At 37.7% G+C, this 22,239-nt stretch overlaps 1 protein-coding gene across 3 annotated transcripts in view; it reads left to right on the forward strand.

Moving 5' to 3' along the window:
• The window catches only part of KANSL1 (KAT8 regulatory NSL complex subunit 1), a 134,880-nt gene that overhangs the window by 98,895 nt on the left and 13,746 nt on the right, over positions 1–22,239 (forward strand). For all 3 annotated transcript variants that reach the window (XM_045489296.1, XM_045489298.1, XM_045489297.1), the window contains 3 exons: positions 1,590–1,699; positions 2,537–2,732; positions 20,404–20,575. In XM_045489296.1, the coding sequence (XP_045345252.1) occupies positions 1,590–1,699; positions 2,537–2,732; positions 20,404–20,575 (478 nt within the window). The remainder of the gene's footprint in view (positions 1–1,589; positions 1,700–2,536; positions 2,733–20,403; positions 20,576–22,239) is intronic.

Genomic DNA, 22,239 nt, shown 5'->3' on the forward strand with positions numbered 1-22,239 from the left:
AAAAGGTCACCCCCTGAACCTCTGCTTTTGGGAGAAGGGAAATTAACAAATTCTCTACTACTGCAGCTTTTCTGCTCTCTTCTTTCTGGCTGTGGGATGTATGTACCACATAAAATTCAAGAGAAGCTCAGTAATAACTCCTGCTTTCTGGATAGGAGAGCCTTTAAATTCTTTGATCCTTTTTACAGTTTCTCGTTGGAAAACAGATATGAGTCATGTGTTAGTTTCCTGAAAATACTAATGATGTAAACCACTGCAGTAGTAGTGATCAAGCTTAAATTAGTATGTGGGTTTAATATTTGTAAAGTGTTTATTAATGTATCTCCACTCTCTGTCTTTGCAGCCTTTTGGACTGCAGGATAGAGAATGTTTACTTTTACTTAAGGCAGTGTGAAGATATTTAAGAAGCTTTAAGTAAATTTACGTGTGTTGTGAGCTGTGGTTTTCTTTTTCCAGATGGAATGCTGTTGGAGGATGGGGTTAATATTTTAAGCGCTTTACATTTGGGAATGAATGATGAACCTAGTTGCCCCAGTGCCCTGCTTTTGGATTTCAGTGTGATTATAGAATATCCCACGGTCCTCTGATTATTCAGTGCCTGCTTGTGTGATTAGGACTGGAACCTAGGCACATTTCCCTCTGTGAGGTTCATGCTCTTGACTGCTTGCTGTGTGCTGCCTTATCTGTGACAAACATTTCTGTGCTAAATCATGTTTTCTCTGTTGCCTTCAGTTTTAATTTGGGGACTGAATTGCCCCCAAATCAGTAAAATTCACACTGAAGATTTATGGCATTTAAGTATATATATGTATATGTATATGTAGGCATGAAAAAATAGGCTGTTTGCAGCAGTTATCTGTAGGTCATGTGATTATTGATGACTTGTGCTTTTTCTTCAGATTTTTTTTTTTTTTATTTAAAAAAAAATTTTTTTTAACGTTTATTTATTTTTGAGACAGAGAGCATGAACAGGGGAGGGGCAGAGAGAGAGGGAGACACAGAATCCGAAACAGGCTCCAGGCTCTGAGCTGTCAGCACAGAGCCCGACGCGGGGCTTGAACTCACGGACCGTGAGATCATGACCTGGGCTGAAGTCGGACGCATAACCGACCAAGCCACCCAGGCGCCCCCAGATTTTTATAAGAAAGATAAATTTGTTTTGGGACCCCTGGGTGGCTCAGTTGGTTAGGCATCTGACTCTTGATTTTGGTTCAGCTCACGATCCCATGGTTGTGGAACCTGCTTGGGATTCTCTCCTCCCTCCTGACCCTTAGTTGAAGACTCTTGTTACTATGTAATTATTTTGCTAAGCTTCTGTTCCATGGAATCATGGAACTTACTATTAGTCTGTAATCATGGAACTTACTATTAGTCTGTTAAAATATTTTGGTTCCTTACCCTTCTTCACCCCAAAGCAAAAGCCATTTCTCTTAGTTAATTTTCCTTTTTCCTCATTCATACGAGTTTTTTTAGGTTGATATCAGAAATTTTAGATGTTTCATTTAAGTGATGAAATGGTGCTGCTTTTCATTCTGGATACTGTTGGTTAAATGTTATAATGTATTTTTAACTTTCTTCTCCTTATTTAGATCGAGTCTGTTTCTCAGCCCCTGGAAAACCATGGTGCCCCTGGTCATTCAGAGTCATTGTCTACTAAATCATGTGGAGCATTGAGACCTGTCAATGGCGTTATTAACACGTAAGTTTTGTGTCTACTTCCTGTGCTCAGTAGGCTCGTAAATGATGAATTTGGGACTCTCAGTTATCCCTAGCCAGGACTAACCCTGGTTTAAAGTCAGAAACCTTATTGCTTAATAATACTGTGCATGCATCTTACAGTAGCAAGTATATTTTAATTAGCATATTAATGTGTTTCCCTTTTACTTACTTACTGTAGCCTAAAATTAACTCACCATGGAGAAAAAAGAAAAGGTCCTACAGTTATTGTGAGTCGTTATGGTTGGTCCTAGTCTTGGTAGAATTCTTCAGAAGCGTGTACATAAAATCTTTTACTCTAGGACAGATTAGATCCCTAAAGGCTGTGTTTGTAAATCTGTATTTATGAAAGTTGAAGGAATCCCTCTACAAGTGAACAATGTGTATACATCCCTGAAAGTCAAATTTTATAGAAGAACTATTTCTTAGGCAGCCCATTAACATTTGCAGGATTAATCATTTTCTTACCACTTGCAGTTTTCTACAGCTAATTCTTCATTCATGCTTCTGTTGTAGAAGAGAACTTTATCACTCGGAACCTGAATTTGTCACTTACTGACTTGCACTATTCAGACATGATGTTGTTGTCCACCAAGAGTCTTAAAGATCAGCACAGACACTGCATGCGCGTGCACATGCACACATACACACTCACTCACTTACTTAGATTAGCAGATACCAGCATCAAGAAGTGATGTGCATCTGTCCTAGAACTTGTTTGTGTCTGTGAACATGTGTAAGCAGAGGAGGTTGAAACGGTATCAAAGGCTTTGTTTCCTTGTCTTCTGAGACGTGAATATTCTTCCTTCCCCTTGTATAGTCTTCAGCCTATCTTGGCAGACCACATTCCAGGTGACATCTCTGATGCTGAGGAACAATTACAAAAAAAGCAAAGACTGAATCTAGTTTCTTCATCAACTGATGGCACCTGTGTGGCAGCCCGAACACGTCCTGTACTGAGCTGTAAGAAACGAAGGCTTGTTCGACCCAACAGCATCGTTCCTCTTTCCAGGAAGGTCAGTACCGGTGAGACTTGGTTATTGTTAAACAGTGAGCCAGATGCTCAGATAGAATTATTAGTCTTTTGCCAACTTTGGTTCATTTAACTAGTGTTTTCCAAACTTCACTAACCACCCAAGTTTCCTGGGGAGCTTGACAAAATCCTGGGTTCTGAAGTTGGGCCTGGGACCCTTGTTCTCAGAAAAACAACTCCTAGATGGTTCTTCAGCCAGATTTGGAAACCACTGACTTGAACTTGTTAATAGAAATGGGGAAGAAGAGGTTTAAGTGCTGCCATCAACATTTTGAAGGAGGGTAATGTGCTTCCTGTTTGTCCTGTTATCACTGAAAATGGCATGCTTTCCTTTCAAATAAGAGTCTCTCTTAAAATTTTTACATTAATGTGACTAAATGAATGGAGGTCAGTTAACAAGTGTAGGAAACTTTTGATTGCTGCCTCTTCAAATAGCACAGTTGGACTTAATTCCAAAACTGATGAAATAATACCATGTATTATTTTAGTATTATTTCAGTAAAATTCATACCATGCAGTGGTTAAGAGCATTACCTTTAAAGAGGATAAACTTGGGTTTGAATCATGACACTGCTACTTAATAGCTTTGTGATTTGAGCACGTTTACCACCCCCACACTCCTCTCCCCGTATCCTTCCCTTTGCCCCAGGCCTCAGTGACCTCTTCGGGTGGTTTGAGGGTTAAATGAAATGTATGTAACTTGCTCATTGGGATGTCTGGCTGATACGTTCCTGGTACAGAGTGGCTGTTACTGTTAGCACTTGTGTTGTTCACTCATTCAACAAATATTATTGAGCTCCTACAGTGAGCGGGGTCTGTTCTATGCTCTGGGAATACAACACTAAACAAAAACAGATAAAAAGGTTTGCCCTCCTGAAATACTCGAGTGGATAGAGACAGAAAATAATAAATTAGGTATAATGGTAAGTCCTATAGCGTTAAGTGCTGGGGAGAAAAATGCAACAGATGAAGGGAAACAGGGACTGCCCGGGAGCTCCGATGGAATGGGGCCTGGAGGCCTTGCAAGGGGAAGGAAGAGACGGGGAAGGAGTGACTGGTGAAGTGGAAGGAAACTGAAGGGAGTAAGGCACATGGAAGACGAATGAAGAACGTGGGTTGGTGAGGAACAAGCGGTGGTGTGTGAGGTGCCGCAGGCAGGCCCAGCACAGGAAAGGTGCGAAGTGACCATCGTGTATGGCAGGGTTAGGGTTGTTCGAGGTCCGTGTGAGCTGTCTTGCTAACGGGAGGAGAGCGAAATTCTGCTTGGAGTGGAGTGGGTTCAGGAGAGAAAGGGGGCAAGGAGTTGAGATGTATTCAAAGCATTAAAGAGAACTGAATGCTTCAGTTGAGAAACGTTCTAGATAACTCAATATTGCTGTATAGGAGAGTGGAGAAATCACTTATTTGAAGGGAAATGTTAAGATAGAGCTAACTATTACAATACACTTGCTGATGAGAAAAGTGATAACATAAGAAGAGGGGAGAGAATTGTCAGAACCATTACTGGTTAGACAGTGGATTATCGGTGCTTGGCTTGTTTTGTTATAGTGTGCAGTTGGACCGGATAACCTTGCCTTTATCTTTTTTGTTTGTTTTTAAGGAAAGCACAGTAAAAATTAACTATCAGATTGTACCATTTTTCTCATGTCTATTCCTTAGAATGCCTGCATTACCAAAATAACAGAAAAGAGAAGGGTATTTGGCAAGTTTCTCACATTGACTTTTGTGGTCTCAATTTTTTATGAATAGACCTATAAGTCAGAATTTTTTTCTCAGAGGTTAAAGACTTGATATTGAGAAAGCAAGAAAACTGTATATTACTGTCAAATGTAAGAAAGTCGTTTTTGATCACGTCTCTATGCTTTTGACAACAAAAAAACCTCAACCAAACAAAAACAAAAAAATCTCAAGGGGTAGTAGTGTCCTTTCTCGGGGCAGTTTGCTAGTCTCACTGTGTCATGACATCTAGGGATTTTGTAAAAATTTTCTGTGGTGTAGGGTGGCCTCCTGGATTCTTTTTTATCTGTATGGTAGAAACCTTCCCTGCTCTTGACAATAGCTTCTTCTGGTCCATGCCTAAAATCAAATGTACTTGTGAAGAGACATACAAAGCATACTAAAAGACCCTTTGATTCCAGCACCAGTTTCTTTTTCTTTTTCTTTTTCTTTTTTTTTCTTTTTCTTTTTTTCTTTTTCTTTTTCTTTTTCTTTTTCTTTTTCTTTTTCTTTTTCTTTTTCTTTTTCTTTTTCTTTCTTCTTCTTCTTCCTCCTCCTCCTCCTCCTCCTCTTCCTCCTCCTCCTTTTTTAGTGTTTATTTTTGAGACAGAGCATGAGTGGGGGAGGGGCAGAGAGAGAGGGAGACCCAGAATCCAAAGCAGGCTCTAGCTGTCAGCACAGAGCCTGATGTGGGACTTGAACTGTGAGATCATGACCTGAGCAGAAGTCAGATGTTTAACCGACTGAGCCACCCAGATGCCCCCAAGCGTCATTTCTAAAACACAGTCATCCTGACCTGCAAAAGTAAGCTACATGGTAAATAAGACAAAAGAAACCAATTGAGTTTAGGAAATAAACCATTTGCTGGTTATAGCAGAAATACTGGAGTTCTGCCAGTGTTGGAGGCAAAGGCCATTCTGTCTTGATTGCTCACTATGTCTTCTTGCTTGGTGATATTTGCTGTTGAGCAGGCATCTTGTCTTTTATCATTTTGAGGTGCTGGATTTGCCAAGCAAATTTATTCAGCACTGTGTTGAATCCCCAGTGTGCTCCAGGTATTCTTGTGGTTTCACTGGTGAACAAAATGCTTGCCTTCATGGAGCTTACTTTCTAATGACAGAGCCTAGATAGCAAAGAAGGTAACAGATAAGCCTTTCTCTGATATTAGTAAACAGCATTGAGTTCATACTTTGATAAGATTTGCTTCCAAGTTTTTTTAAAAAGAATTTTAATAAAACAGGAACTACATCTCTCTGGATTAACTCAAATTACCCTTATTATTGCCCTTCCCACCACATTTCTACCTACGCAGGATAGATGGTTACTAGTATATCTACAAGTAGAGAATGTAAAAAAACACGTTTAATGTCAATGTTACTGGCTTATCTACATATTTTAAATTATCTCTAGTGCACGCTAGAACCAAATGTAAAACTCACTTTAGGGAACTCATTCAGTTTTACAGAGCAGTCATCTTAGTTGAATCACAGCTGGAATTTTATTCTATCAAGTTTTACCAGCATTTCTGAAATTACAATATATCTTATAGCTGAGATGTACTTTTAGTGTAGTAGCACATTTCTTTTTGCCTCTAAAAGTCTGTTTTTATGTCATTAGTATCTTAAATTCAGTGACTACAACAAAGGATTTAGTAAGATGAACTTGTTGGAAATAAACAGGATTGAAATCTGTCAGTAAATAATGAAAGGCTTTAAATGACGAAACTGTTGACTTTAGGTTAGAGTTTTGAGCAGTGAAGTATCATAAGCTGTTTTTTTTGTAAAAGATAAATGTACAGATAGTTTATGTTTGGAGTAGATTGGCGATAAGAGAGACTGGAGTCTGAAAGAAAGAAAGACTAGTGACAATAGTAATCCTAGTGGAAGTAATAGTCTGAAGGCTCCAAAGCTCTCAGGATGCAATAGTTTTGAAAACTAGTCCTAAGGAAGAATCACTAGGGTGTTGTGAGTATCAGAGTTGGGAGGGCAGAGAGCTTTGAGATTGGGAGAGTGGGGTTATCTTCCATGGAAATCTGTAAAGCCTGGGGAGAATGTGGAGGTTATTTCCTATTATTGTGATTTTATTGTAATATTAGTACATATGATAACAAGTTGCCCTTAATTGCTATTTATTATGTATTTCATCACTTTTGGGGGTCTGGTATGGTAGATGTTAGCAATTAGGCCAGTGAAGAAACACTCAAGTGACAAATTTTTATAACGTGTTATCACTATGTTTATTTCCTATCCTGCTGCTTCTATGAGGTATAGTTATAGCTCAATCTAAAACATTAGTTTCTAATATACTGAAATTTTAAATCAGTAAAAGTTTTAAAAGAAATGTGGGGCCAATATAGGGTTGCTTTTTATTTTGTTAGGTAAAGTTATTTTGTATATTAAGTATACCACAGTACAGATAGTATTTTTTTAATGCTTATTTATTTTGAGAGAGCTTGTGCACATGAGCTGGGGAGAGGGAGAGGGAGGGGGGAGACAGAGAGACAGAGACAGAGAGAGAGAGAGAGAGAATGAGAATGAATCAATCCCAGGCAGGCTCTACACTCAGCATGGAGCCCAATGCAGGGCTCAATCTCATAACAGTGAGATCATGACCTAAACCGACATCAAGAGTTGGACACTTAACTAACGGAGCCACCCAGGGGTCCCAGTACAAATAGTATTATAAAAGAAAAAATAACATGCCTTGAGATTTTTGGATTGGCCTTAATAGCATTTCTTTTTAATCTCTTTTTTGAGATCAATGCAACTTTTTTTAATTCCAGTATAGCTAACATACAATGTTATCTTAGTTTCAGGTAAACGATATAGTGATGTAACAATTCCATACATCACCCAGTGGTCATCATGACAAGTACCCTCCTTGATCCCTGTCACCCATTTCACCCATTCCACCACCCACCTCCCCTTTGGTAACCATCAGTTCTGTATAGTTAAGAATCTGTTTCTTGATGTGTCTCTGGTTTGTTTCTTAAATTCGACATATGAGTGAAATCATATGGTATTTGTCTTTCTCTGACTCATTTCACTTATTAGGATTATACTCTCTAGCTCCATCCATGTTGTTGCAAATGGCAAGATTTCCTTTTTTTATAGTTGAGTAATATTCCATATGCATGTGTGCGTGTGTGTGTGTACTTACCACTTCTTTATCCGTTCATCTGTCAGTGGACATTTGGGCTGCTTCCATAATTTGGCTATTGTAAATAATGCTGCTATAAACATAGGGGTAGCATTTCTTATCAGACGATGTGGCAGTGTTCTGGTGTGATTTTGGAATTTTGTAGTCTGTAGGAGGATAATTATGTAGGAATGTTTGCTCTGGGTTTTATTTTAAAGTTGGATTCTTTAAAGTGGTCCTCTACCACTTCCTCGTGTATCACACTTGAGGACATAACAGGACATTACATATCAGTAGGACATTCTCTTAAGGCCTAGTGTCGTGACATTTGTGGATGAGAACTAAAGAACTAAAATGATTTTGAGTTTGTATTAAAAGTGAGTAATTTGGTATCAAATAAAATATGTTCTTTATTGACAGGGGCTTCTTGTGATAAATTTTGGAAGCCTAACTTTTCAATACTAGTTGAACTTTTGGGCAGGAGCAAGAGTGCCATATGGAAAATTGTAGTTTATTATAAAACACACACAAAATAAATTTTGAAAGGCTGAGATAAAATACATAGAAGTTGAAGCTCTGATATTTTATTTGTAAACTGTCCTCAAGCTAAAAGAATTTTTTTCAGTGCTTGAACTAATACTCTGATTAACAGAGAATGATGAGTAGAGAGCTTTGGTACTAGAATGTTTCATGTGCACTGCATTGAGTTTCTAATGGAAATTCCTTCAGAGAGAATTAATGTAATTTATAGTATTAAAGGAACAATTTCTCCATGTATGTATCTTATCTCTTCATTCAATTCTTACATATTTCCTACATTCATGTTATTTTGTGATGCAAATGATATCTTTTCTGTTAGTGTTATTTCATGAGTGCTGTTGAGTTTTGTAATTGAACACTTCTATGAACTCTGTGTTCTGGTTGATTATTTTTAATTTTCTACATAGTCTATCTGTCACCAGCAAGCAGTGTGATACCTCTTTATACACTTCTTACTCCTTTTCCTTGACTAGATACACTTCAGAACAGTGTTAAGAAATAGTTGGTTGTAGTGAGGCATGTCATTCCTTTTAGAAGTTCACTATTAACTTTGATGTAGGGTAGCTTCTTAAAATGAATTTGGATACTTTGCCATTTGCTATGCTCTGGAAAGCTTTAACGCATTTTTCTGGGAAGTACCAGTTTCTTTAAAATTTGTTGGAACTTAAGTCAAAAACCATCTGAGACTAACACCTATTTATTGTACAGAAAATTGTCCATCTATCAGATTTTTCAAATTAAGTCATATACAGAATTTTATAGAAAGCATTCTTAATTTTTAAATCCTTGTTACCTGTGGTTATGTCCATTTCTCAGCCTTAATTACATTTGTCTTCTCTTTCTTCATTAATCCTGTCAGCAGTTTTCCTGTTTTCGCGGTCATTTCAAAGATCAGTTATTTGCTGGTAATTTCTTCTTCCTGTGGTCTTGATTTTTTTTTCCCCCTCCTCTCTGCCTTTATTCAAATGCTTGGTTAATTTATTTTCTGTTCTTCTGTAATAATAAAAGCACTTAACTTTTTGGATTTTCTTCTGAGTGTAGTTTTTGGATGGCATTCCACAGCCTTTGATGTGTGAAGTGTTCTTTTTGCTATTTGTAAGTTGCCATTGAGTTTTTGCGTTTTTTTCCCAAGAGTTACAAATTGAGTTTCCAAATTCTAAATGGTTTTTCTTTTTCAACCTTTTGTTATTTAATTACTAGTTTTTATAGCATTTGGTTACAGTACGGTTTGTATAGTTTCTGCTTGTATTTGTAGTCTGTTATGTTGATTTTTGTTTTAATGTCATTGGTGTCTAGTGTGGGCTTCTCTACAGTCCTGTCTTAGTGACTTATGGCTTCTATCTCCAGGAGTTTTTGCCTTACATTCTACTTTCTTGATACTAATGTAGTATGGGATTTTTCTCCCCCGTTTACTTTTAAGCATTTGTTTTCTGTGTGTTTTTTGAAACATCATAAAAGCAGATTTAGGTGGTGGCATTTTTTTTTTTTTTTTAATCTCAAAAAAGTCTTTGGTTTTAATGGAGATTTTATTAAATAGAAAAGTTTTCCATTTTATATTCATTTTTAAAACTGGATTTAAAGGCTTATTTAGGCTTATTTTGATTGTAACATTTCATTTTTTATTGATAGTCCTCTTTATACCTTAATATACCCATTTATTGAGTTCTTAATTTGAATTTGTAGTTCTTCAGGATTAGAACAAGTTTGACCATGTTTCAGGTTCTTAGCTCATAACCTTTGTCCCTTAAAACTGTTCCACTGTCTTTTGGCAGTGGGGGTGATTATTTGTTGTTTTGTTTTGGCATAGAGTTCAGATGATCTTATTGTCATTCTTTTATATTGGTAACCAGTTCTGCTCTGTACTGTCCAGTATGGTAGCTACCGTAGCCATATGTAACTATTTAAAATGAAGGTAAAAAATGTGGCACAGCCACATTTCAAGTGTTCAGTAGTCACATGTGACTAGCGGCTACCATCTTTAAGTCACATAAATATTGAACATTTCCATCATTGCAAAACTGCAGTGGATATTGCTGCGGTTTTTTTTTTATCTCTCTCTATCAAGTTTTCTTCTATTATAGCTTTGATGTGTGGTCCGCCTGAGTTTACAGGTACAAACTAAAGTATTCCAGTTATCTCTGTATTATTTTCTATCCTGTTTGTTTAGCTCTTACTACCTGCTCCTCAGTGTAATCATTAAATTAAACATGGGAAGTGATTGGACTAGTTTGAATGCACATAATAAGTATTCAGATGTTAGCTGTTAACATTTCTGTCATTGTTTTCATCTCTTTGGTTCTCCCATAGTGTAAAGAAAGAAAGAAAAGTGTATTGCTCACGTCCTGTTTTAATTCTCCAGATCGTCAGTCTGACCTATAGTACCTCTTAGGTAGGTTCTAGTTCTGTTACCAGGGGTGGTTAAGATTTTTTTTTTCTTTTCAGATTTTATATTTCCTTTTTATGTCATCTTATTGCCTTTCATCTTCCCTGTTTCCATGCCATAGAGCCTGTGTTGTCTTTGACTCTGTTGGAGATGTGGGAAGTTTGATTGTTTCACCAAACTTGCTTAACAGTTTTCCAGGGGTGTGTTTTTTCTGAATTTCTCAGATTTGTTTCCTTTTCCCTTGTTCTGCAGTATTCTACTCATAGTCCCCATGCTGAGGATTTTTTTCTTTCATTATTCTTAAAAAATGAGTCAATTTATCCAGACTTTGTGTTTATGACTAGAAAAATTTAGTAGCTGGGTGTGTTTCCCATCCTAGTTCTGGAAGCTAGAAGTTTGAAATCAAGATGGCAGCCCTTGCTACCTCTGAAGGCTCTCTAAAGAAGAATCCTTTCTTGCCACTTCCTGCTTCTAGTGGTTGCTAGCAGTCCTTAGCATTCCTTGGCTTGTGGCAGCATATCTCTTATCTCTGCATTTGTCTTTACACAGTCATCTTCCCGGTGTGCCTGTGTCTTTGTGTTTTCACATGGTCTTTTTTTTTATGTTAATTTATTTATTTTGAGAGAGTGAGTGAGAGGGTGTGAGTAGGGGAGAGGCAGAGAGGGAGAGAAAAAATCTCAAGCAGGCTCCGCACTGTCCCATAAACCATGAGATAATGACCTGAGCTGAAATTAAGAGTCAGATGCCACCCAGGCATTCCCACATAGTCTTATTAAAGACACCAGTTGTTGGATTTAAGACTAATTCAGTATTACTTCATGTTAAACTAATCACATTTGCGAAATCCTGTTTACAAATAAGGTCACATTCTGTGGTTCTGGTTGGGCATGAATATTGATTGGGATGGGGTCTGGGGTGGGGGCACTATTCTACTCAGTACACTGGCCATTGGGCCTTGTCTCTGCTACTCATGTGATGGTTGAATCTTTTTCTCAATTCTAAATCTGGAAAGGTGTTATTACTAATTCAATTCCTGGGTTTCAGCAACTTTTCATACTTAGCATACCTGTGCTGTAGTTAGAAATAGTTGGACTTCATTTTACTCCCACTGCCAATTTTCTGGAACTCTTCTGCACCACTGAATTTATTGTGTGAAGAATTTCAATTCCCTGAGTATGGAAAAATTTACCAGATTTAATGTCCTCCTTCCCTATTTTTTTTTAATTCTGTAAAGTACAAAGAATGATGTAACAAATTATCTGTGTACATAACCACCTTAAATGTTACTAAGCTTGACTTTTTTTTCTTTTTTTTTAACATTTAAAAGAAAAATACAATAAACATTAATGTTTCTTTTATTTTCTGTCATCTCCTCTACCTGCTTCCTTCCCCAGAGGTAACCATTATCATGAATTTGGTATGTATACTCCCAGTTCAGGCACTTAGGTTTTTACTACACATCTGTGTATCCATGAGCAAAATGCAGTATGTATTGTTTAGTTTAATGTTCATAAAAAAATTTATATAAATACCATCATGGTGTACATATTCTGCAACTTGGTGGGTTTTTTAAAATTCACTGCTGTCTTCTCAAGATCTCCGTGTTGGTAGGCATAATTTCAGTTCATCTTTTGTAGAGTCCACATTTCCTTAAAAAAGACAGTGTTTGGGTGTGAGTATATCCATAACCTGTTTGTTAACTTCACGGCTCTAAATTTAACTTCTAGTTTGGGCTTAATCATTGTGTTCGTATCTTCTGTGTCCTTTGGTCTGCTTTCTATTTGTCTTTGCAATGTATTTGGTATGTAATATTGTATAAGTTTAAGATACACAACATGTTGATTTGATCATTGCTATTGCAGTGTGCCTGCCAGTTGTAGCCTTAACTAACATCTCCATCATGTCACACAATGATCATTTCTTCCTTGTGGTGGGAATAATTAAGATCTAGTCTCTTAGCACATTTGATGTTTATAATACAGTAGTGTTGTCTCCATAATCACTGTACTGTGTATTAGATCTCCAGGGCTTCTTTATCTAGTAAAATACAAATTTATACTTTTAAACAACTTCTCTTATTTCCCTACCTCCCATTTCTTCTTCTTCCTCCTCCTCCTCTTTTTTAATGCCTATATATTGATACAGTTCCAGGATGACTGGTTAGGTACATACAAGTTCATGGTTGTTATTTCTTCTTTGCCATCTTTCCTTTCATCATTATATTGTTCCCCTTTTGGTCTCTTAACAATGCTTTTACTTTAAATAGGGATCTTGGGGGGCGCCTGGATGGCTCAGTCTGTTGGGCGTCCAACTTCGACTCAGGTCACAATCTCGTGGTCCATGAGTTTGAGCCCCACGTCAGGCTCTGGGCTGATGGCTCAGAGCCCGGAGCCTGCTTCCGATTCTGTGTCTCCCTCTCTCTCTCTGCCCCTCCCCCATTCATGCTCTGTCTCTCTCTGTCTCAAAAATAAATAGACGTTAAAAAATTAATTAATTAAATAAATAGGGATCTTGGTAAGTACTTGCTAGATACACCTTTTTCCATCTCTTTGTTTTCACTTTATGTGTCCATTTGTTTTTGGTGTGTTTTTAAGAGGTGAATTAAACATTTACATTTACTCTGATTACTATTATATTTGGAATCTTTCTTCCATAATTTTTTTTTAAGTCTTCTCTTTGCCTTGTTTTTATGCCTTTTCTGCTGTTGGGTTACTTGAATCTTCATTTCTTGCTACTTTGGAACAAGAGGACTTTAGAACTCCTCTATTTATGTCTGTATTTTCAAGTTTTTATTTAAATTCTAGTTTGTTAAAGTATAGTGTAATATTGGTTTCAGGAGTAGAATTTAGTAGTTCATCACTTACATATAACACCCAGGGCTCATCACAAATGCCCTCCTAATACCCATCCTCCACCCATAGAATGCCTCTTTTTAAAACATCTTTTTTTCTCATCTATTATTGATCTTTAATATTTTACCTTGAATTTCAACCCCACCCAAATCAGTCATCTGTAAATTCATACTTAACATTTACCAACACGTTTGCCATTCTTATTTGTTCTGGAGCTTCTTACGTCCCACTCTATCCTTCTTGCTGAGTGCCTCCTTTAGTAGCCTTCCAGCAGCAGTCTAGGAGTTGTAAAGCCAGTCTTTATTTTGTGTCTGAATGTATACATATGTGTGTTTGTTTGTTGCTGTTTTTTAAAAAAAATTTTTTTAATGTTTATTTTTGAGAGAGAGCAAGCTAGTGCAAGCGGGGGACGGGTGAAGAGAGAGGGAGACACAGAATACAAAGCGCCCTCCAGGCTCTAGGCTGTCAGCACAGAGCCTGATATGAGGCTAAACCCACGAACCTCAAGATCTTGACTGGAGTTGAAGTTGGACACTTAACTAAGCCACTCATGCGCCCCTACCTATGTGTATTTGTAAATATATACAGTTATAAATTGCCTTTATTCTTGAGTGATGGTTTAACTGCATGTAAAATTTTTATATTCAGCAGTTTGAAGATACTTCATTTCCTTCCAGTATTTATTATTGTTGATGAAAATTCTGATGTCAGTTTGTCCTTCTTTTATAGTTTATCTGTACCTTCTCTCTAGTAATTTAAATTCCCCAACTCCCTACTTTCAGTTTTGTTTTTATGTTTTGCAGTATTAAGGGTATATTTAGATGTATGAATTAGTTTTTAGCCACTTAAGGTCTTGGCTTACACCCTCATTCTCAGTTCTTGTCTGTTCTTGTCTGTCTTGAGTTTTGAAAATTTGAAAATTGTTAATTTCTTTAAACTTTTCCTCTCTTTTTTAATACGGTATTGTATTATTAGATTGTCGTAGATCTTGCCATTCTCTCTTTCTTTGTACACTTCCCATTTCCATCTCTCTGGCTTGTTGTGTTTTATTTCTGTCGTCTTCTTGGACTCTTCTGCCTAGTCATCAGGGTTCTCTCCCGCTGTATTTACTTTACTATCGAACCTGTCAGTTTGGATTTTTTTGTATTTTGGTTTTTTACTTGAGTGTGTGCTTTTCATTCAGAATTTGTGGTTACTTTCAGAAACATCCTTTTTCTTTTTTTTTTTTTTCATCATTTCCTGTTCTTTTATGATGTTTATTCCTTCCTTTATCTCTTTGAACAACTTTAATATACTTATTTTAAAATTGCTTTCAAATTATTCCATTTCCAGGGGCACCTGGCTGGCTCAGTCAGTAGAGCATTCAGCTCTTGATCTCAGGGTTGTGAGTTGGAACTCCATGTTGGTTGCAGAAATTACTTTTAAGAAATTAATCCATTTTTAGCTTCTTGAGGACAGATTCTCCCCATTTTTGCATCTGCTGACTGCATCACATCAGTCTGTTTTGTATGATTTGTAATCTTTCACAGTGAGCTCATCTGGGGCAAGGGTTAAGGAAGGCATGTTTTCTGTAGGAGTCTTGTGTGATCCCTGGACTGTGGAAGTGTCCTTAACGCACAGTTTTCCATTGGTCATCTTTTCCTTTTTTTTTCTTTTTTTTTCTTTTTTTAATTCATTTGGAAATAATCCGCTTTGCTACACAGTAAGCTGTCATATTCTTTGGTCTAGTTCTCTTGTTTAACTTTTCTGTATCTTAATTACTGTAACTTTAAAATACTTTTAATATGTGGTAGGGCAAATTACTCCCCTCTATCTTTGCTTATCGGAAATTCTATGGGGACTTTTCCCTTTAAGCATATATTCTTTCGGTTGCAGTTTTTAAGGTTATTTAACTCTTGTTTGCCTTTCTCCTTCCCCACCAAAACCTTACTGAGTTTAAAATTATAGGTTAATTTATAGATTATTAATAGCTGTAAAAATTAAGCTTTGTGTTTACGGGGCGCCTCGGTGGTTCAGTCGATTGAGCATCCGACTTCAGCTCAGGTCATGATCTAGCAGTTCGTGCGTTCAGGCCCCACATCGGGCTCACTGATGTCAGCCTGTCAGCGTGGAGCCTGCTTCAGATCCCCTATCCCCCTCTCTCTGCCCCTCCCCCGCTTGTGATCTCTCAAAATAAATAAATAATAATTTAAAACTTTGTGTTTACAGGTTTTAAGCTTAGCCAGAGTATTTTTTATTGTTACAATCAAGAATAGAATCTTTTTTTTTTCACTTACATGTTTCTAAATAACAGCCATTTTTAAGAAGACCTGAGGTGAGAGGAATGACAGTGGAACTAATAGAAGAGCCAAGTGCAAAGGCCTGTGATTTAGAATTTTGCCTGCCATATTGAGAAAATAGCAAAGCAGTCAGAGGAACTGAGCAAGGAGAGAAGTGGGAAATAAAAGGAAATACGGTCAGAGAGGCAATAGAGGTGACAGATGGTATAAAGCTTTTGTGTGCACCATTGCAAGAACTTTGGCTCTTATTCCTCATGAAATGACGAGCCTTTGGAGCATTTTGAGCTGAGGACTGGTAAGCCAAGGTTACACCTACTACTGTATTTTGATTAGTTGGAAGGAGGGGCAAGTAGGAAGACCAGTTAGAAGTTATTTAAGAAATTCATATAACAAGGGTGCCTGGGTGGCTCAGTCGGTTAAGCACCAGACTTTGACTCGGGTCTTGATCTCACGGTTCATGAGTTTGAGCCCCATGTCAGGCTCTGTGCTGACAACTCAGAGCCTGGAGCCTGCTTTCGGATTCTATATCTCCACCCCTTTCTGCTCTCCCTCGGCCCTACCCCGCTCTCAAAAATAAACAAACATTTTTAAAAAGTTTACGATTCATATGAGAACAGATACTGACTTAGATCAGGGTGATTGCAATTGAGATGGTATATAAAGCAATTGGATTCTGGATACATTTAGAAGATGGAGACCATAGGATTACATCATGATTGGATAATGGGGTTTAGTAAAAGAAGGGAGTTTAGGATGAGTCCAAAGATTTAGGACTGAGCAGCAAAAAATTGGGAAGAGTAGGAGCTCAGTTTTGAACTGAGGTGCCTATATAATAGCTGTGAAGGTATTGAGTGAGCAGTTAAATACACAAATAAAATTGTGTTAATTGGTTTACTAATATTGAATAATCTTGATATTCAGAAATCTCCACCTGGTCATTTATATTTGTTGTTTTCTTTAATTTCTCTCTCTTTTTTTTTTTTAAGTATTAAAATACTCTTTTTTTTATGTTTATTTTATTTTTGAGAGAGAGACAGGGACACAGAGAATCTGAAGCAGGCTCTGTACTGAGAGCAGAGAAGCCAGTGTGGGGCTTGAACTCATGAACCATGAGAATGACCTGAGCAGAAGTCAGACGCTTAGCTGACTGAGCCACTCAGACGCCCCTTAAAATTTGTTTTCTTATTGTAAAATATACATTGTGATTAAAAAAAGAAAAACATAAATAGGTTCATGCATATAATTTAGCATCTTATTTCTTTATGAATGTGGGTCTTTGTGTAGTTAATAAGCATATCTGTAGGATAAATTCTAGCTGTGCATTTATGCAAAGCATGTGTGAATGAAGTAATTTTATTTTTTATTTTTTTAAATTTACATCCAAATTAGCATATATGCAACAATCATTTCAGGAGTAGATTCCTTAGTACCCCTTAGCCCATTCCCTCTCCCACGCCCTCTCCAGTAACCTTCTGTTTGTTCTCCATATTTATGAGTCTCTTCTGTTTTGTCCCCCACCCTGTTTTTATATTATATTTGTTTCCCTTCCCTTATGTTCATCTGTTTTGTCTTTTAAAGTCCTCATATGAGTGAAGTCATATGATTTTTGTCTTTCAAATTTCACTTAGCATAATACCCTCCAGTTCCATCCACGTAGTTGCAAATGGCAAGATTTCATTCTTTTCGATTGCTGAGTAATACTCCATTGTATATATATACCACATTTTCTTTATCCATTCATCCATCGATGGACATTTGGGCTCTTTCCATACTTTGGCTATTGTTGATAGTGCTGCTATAAACATGTGAGTGCATGTGCCGCTTCAAAACAGCAAACCTATATCCCTTGGATAAATACCTACTAGTGCAATTGCTGGGTCCTAGGGTAGTTCTATTTTTAGTTTTTTGAGGAACCTCCATACTGTTTTCAGAGTCCAGAGTACTCACCCTTACACAATGGTCCATACTGTTTTCCAGAGTGGCTGCACTAGCTTGCATTCCCGTGAATGAAGTAATTTTAAAGTTGTCCAAACCGTCCTTCAAAAGAGTTCAAAATTTATCTTTCAATAAATTGTATTAAAGATATTTTTTATACTTCTAGCTTGTGTTTATTAATATTTTACTTCGCAGGTTTTCGTTCAAAAGTGAGATTGATGTTTAAATTACATATGTGCACAAAACTTTAGTCAAATTTTTGTTAGAATTTTATTTTTCTCAAAGGACAATAGAATTCTGATTTCTTTATGTCAGTATCAGCCATTTTAATTGAATAGAAGATTGTCTCTTCTTTAATGTTCTTAAAGACTTCACCAAGGAAATACACTTGTCTGAGCCTCTACCTTTTTATAGGCGTGAGTATGGTATTCCCTTGTTAGATGGAATACAAAAATACGTAACATTTAAACATTATAGAAATGCGTAAGTGTGCACACATATTACATATACACACATGGTTTCCAGATTTTCACTTAACTAGTGCTTTTTTGAGTTCTTATACATATGCATTTATTCCTTTTTCTCTTCATTAATCCAGTCTTATAGTTAATCCGTCTGTTCCTGTCCACCCCACCCTTCAGGTGGATTTAGGAAGGAAGAAAAAAGGAAAGCTCCCAAAGAACAGCTCTTAAATTTGCTGTTTCTAGCATGTATTTCCTCTTTTGGCAATTTCAGCTTTGATTTAATCTTTTAGTGTTACTTTGTTATCCTTGCTCTATTCTTTTTACTCTATACCTCATCTATTAGCTGTTGGTTGACTCAAGGGTGAACTGTAGCCATAAAATGAAATGTTCATTTTTCATATAGAGAGCTAATTGGTGTTGTGTGTTAGTTTATGAGGGAAAAAACATACCTCCATTTTAAGATTTGTTATTTTGATTTTGGTATCTTTTTCTCATCTCTTTTTAATGTTTTAAGTTTTGGTACAATTTTTAGATCCTAACTAATTACCTAAATCCTCCCATCCATCCACAGTGTGGTGTGTGGTTTTTGTCTCTGCCAACGTATACTCTCTCTCTTTACCTCTTTATCTCTTCCAAAAGCCAACCCTGATTAAACAGAGTGCAAGGGATATTTTTTCCCAAAACAGTACCAGTTAATGTTGTCTACACAGTAGTATCATGCTTGGTTGGTAGAATTCCCTTTCAGTGGCATCTACAACTGCAGCTTACTAGAATTCTTTTACTTTAGTGCAAGTTACCCAGTCTGACCTTCACAGCCCCTTTTGTTGTTGTTTTCAGAAAAGTTTTTTTAATGCTTATTTCTGAGACAGAGACAGACACGAGTTGGGGAGGGGCAGAGAGAGAGAGAGACACACACACAGAATTTGAAGCAGGCTCCAGACTCTGAGCTGCCAGCACACAGCTGATGCGGGACGCAGATGCGGGACGCAGACTCCTCAACCGTGAGATAATGACCTGAGCTGAAGTCGGACGCTCAACCGACTGAGCCACCCAAGTGCCCCCACAGCCCCTTCTTTGCATGCCACCCATCTGCATGGTTGCAAGAAGGGGGAGGCGGTTGGGGAATGTTGATGAAGACCGCATTGTTCTCATATTTATCTTTCTCCTATACATGTCTGTAAAGGCAAATAGCTTTCAAGAGATGTCTATGTAGTGACGCCTGAGTGACTGCGTAGGTTGAGCATCGACTTCAGCTCAGGTCATGATCTCATGGTTCACGGGCTCAAGGCCCGTGTTGGGCTTTGCGCTGACAGCGAGGAGCCTGCTTCAGAGTCTCTGTCTCCCGCTCTCTCTGTGCCCCTCCCCTGCTTGTTCTCGTTCTCAAAAATAAACATAAAAAAAAAGAAAAAAAAAAAGATGTTTGTCCTGAACCTAAATGCAGCTCTTACAGTTGTTACAGCCTTTTTGCTAACAGAATTTTGATGCTACCGTTGCTCAGAGCATCTCTTCTTATGGTGCTGTTCCACAGGCAAGTCCTTTTCTTCTAGGACTCTATGCTGCCCAGATGACTTTTCATAGATCACGATTTGGCATATGCTGGAGTTGTTCAGCCTGACACGAGAGCCTAGGGATCCTGCATTCAGCATGACCTAAATTTTTCTCAGAGCGTAAAATTGTTTAACCCCCGCCTTTTTAAAACAGAATTAAGTCTTTTGAAGATTTAGATTTCATTTCGCTGTGGACTTAGCAGGAGAGGTTATTTCTTATCCTACCCACGTGTGTACAAAGGAAGTTTAATGGAAATAATTTTTGTCCCCGTGGATTTAATAATCTGACACAAAGACTCCGGGTGTCAACACTCACCATACCAAATTTATTTTCATTATTTAGGCACGAACTTTAAAACAGTAGGTGTTAGGTTGGGTTAAATAAAGTAGCTAATGAGTTCTGTGTAGTCCTGGAAAACTTGTCATTTGGTTTGAGACTACCTAAAGTCTTCAGAAGGAGTTGTGAAAAGCACAGGAGACCGTGTGATTGGTTATTCAGGCCCTTAGGTGGATGAAATTGCTGAAGAAAGCAAGTCATGTCCAGTAGCTTTAAGCTCACAAGTTTGGCACCTAGATGAGCACTTAGGGCTGCAAATAATTGGATTTCATCATTGAAGAAGAAACAAGTTCATTACTTTGAAGGTTAGGGTGCAAAAAAGGGAATCTTCTAACAAACGAATCAAACTTCTGTTAGTAGTGTCATACAGGTATCTAGAAAGTGTCTTTTGAATCTTTGGGATAATGAGTGAGAGCTGGGTTTGTATCAGACAACGAATTGTGTTTTGTTTGGCTTTTCGCAGGTTCACCGGAACAGCACAATGCGCTCTGGCTGTGATGTGAACCCCTCCTGTGCGCTGTGTGGCTCAGGCAGCACCGTCACCGTGCCCCCGGAAATTCACTACGAAGCCCCTCTGTTGGAACGCCTTTCCCAATTGGACTCTTGTGTTCACCCAGTTCTAGCATTTCCAGATGGTAAGAAAGGCCACAGAATACAAAGTTTTCTTGAGACTTACAGGATTCAAGTGAAAGAAAGTCAGCCAACATCCTGGTACAACCCGCGTGCCATCCAGAGAATCCATTTCACTCACCAGAGTCCCTTAGAATTCTTGCAAATAGGGTGCAGCAGATGTGCCAGACCAGAATGTGCTACTAAAAGATTGCACCTTGCCAGGAGAGAGATTTCCCCCCAACCTTTCAAGTGGCTGTGGGTGGGCCTAAGGACAGTTGCTTCCAGCCACAAGCAACCTGGTCCATCGTCTGTGTGTGCCATGGTGTAAGTAGGAAGGGCAGCACTCTTTTGAGAGAATGTCTTCCTACTGGGGCTGTATGTATCACTGTGCTTACATGACTGGCTTTCCAGGGTGTGTGTACATAAAGAGAAGGAACCGTATTTTATCCCTACTCTGTCCATCATAACACCCAAAGGTAGTCTGTACAAGTTTTTGAAAGGAGGGTAATTGAAACAGGAGTCTGAGGAATAAGAATTAGTGTGGGATTTTAAGATTTACTTGGTGGTATGAAAAAAAAAAACATTTAGCATGAATGGTTTATAAACATTTACTTAAAGGGACAGATGCTAAATAATTTAGACTTGGCAGGACACACTTCCTCTGTATAGCCTGGGTTGCAACTATATGACTGCCACTATAGCACAAAAGCAGCGTTGACAATATGTAAACAAGTGGGCATGACTGTGTTTCAATAAAACTTTATTTATAAAAAATAAGCATGACTGATAGCTATCCTAGAGAATGCCCTCTTCTATTTAATAGTTGGTCAAACATTGGTTTACTATAATCCCCTTTTCTTTATGTGTTCTTCAAATGACTGAATTATTTTTTGGCTACCTAAATCCTGTAACTACTCCAGGCCATGTTATCAGAACTCCCTTGACTGTAAGGGCATGATCTAATATTCCTGTTACGATAGGACTTCTAATAAGAGTAGAAATGTTTAGAAAACTTGAATCATATGGCTTGCAAGCTAGGCAGGGTTTTATTTAGGTCAGGAGTGGTAGAGCAGTAAATAAACTTTAGCACACAGTGAGTAGAAAACACTAACACGTCTTCCTGTGTACTTCAGATTTCAGGGTCATTGGCTTTTACCTTCTCTTGCATTTGGATTATAGCTCGTGTAACTGAAGATTTTATTTATATAGCATTTTATGGTTTACAAAGCACCTTTCTCATACTAGTTTTATCTGCTTCTCACACTAATCCTGTAAGGTGTTAACTTCAGTTTGAGAGATCAAGAAACAGGCTTAGAAATGTTGTACTTTTTCAGACTAAATGGCTAATGAGTTTAGATGGTTCTAGAATTCAAACTTGGGTCATCTGTTGCCTGTCCTTTGTTTCACTATGTAACATGCTTCTTCCTAGCTGGGTTATTAAGAGAAATCAGGTTTCTACCCATTTCTAGATTGTAACTGCAGACAGAGCCACCAGGAAGACCTAGGAATGTTTCTTGGGTTACTGTCTCAGGATTCACAGTACTGAATTGTATTGTCTCATATTTGAATAAGGAAGCCTGAAGTCAATATTATATTATATTATGGTTCCGATTAGGCCTCTTCCGTACTCCCAGCATACCAGCTTATAAACATGGTGATCTTTCTTTGTCAACAGTATTACCATATA

Source organism: Leopardus geoffroyi, chromosome E1, assembly GCF_018350155.1.
Source record: "Leopardus geoffroyi isolate Oge1 chromosome E1, O.geoffroyi_Oge1_pat1.0, whole genome shotgun sequence".
In the NCBI taxonomy this organism is placed as follows: Eukaryota; Metazoa; Chordata; class Mammalia; order Carnivora; family Felidae; genus Leopardus; species Leopardus geoffroyi.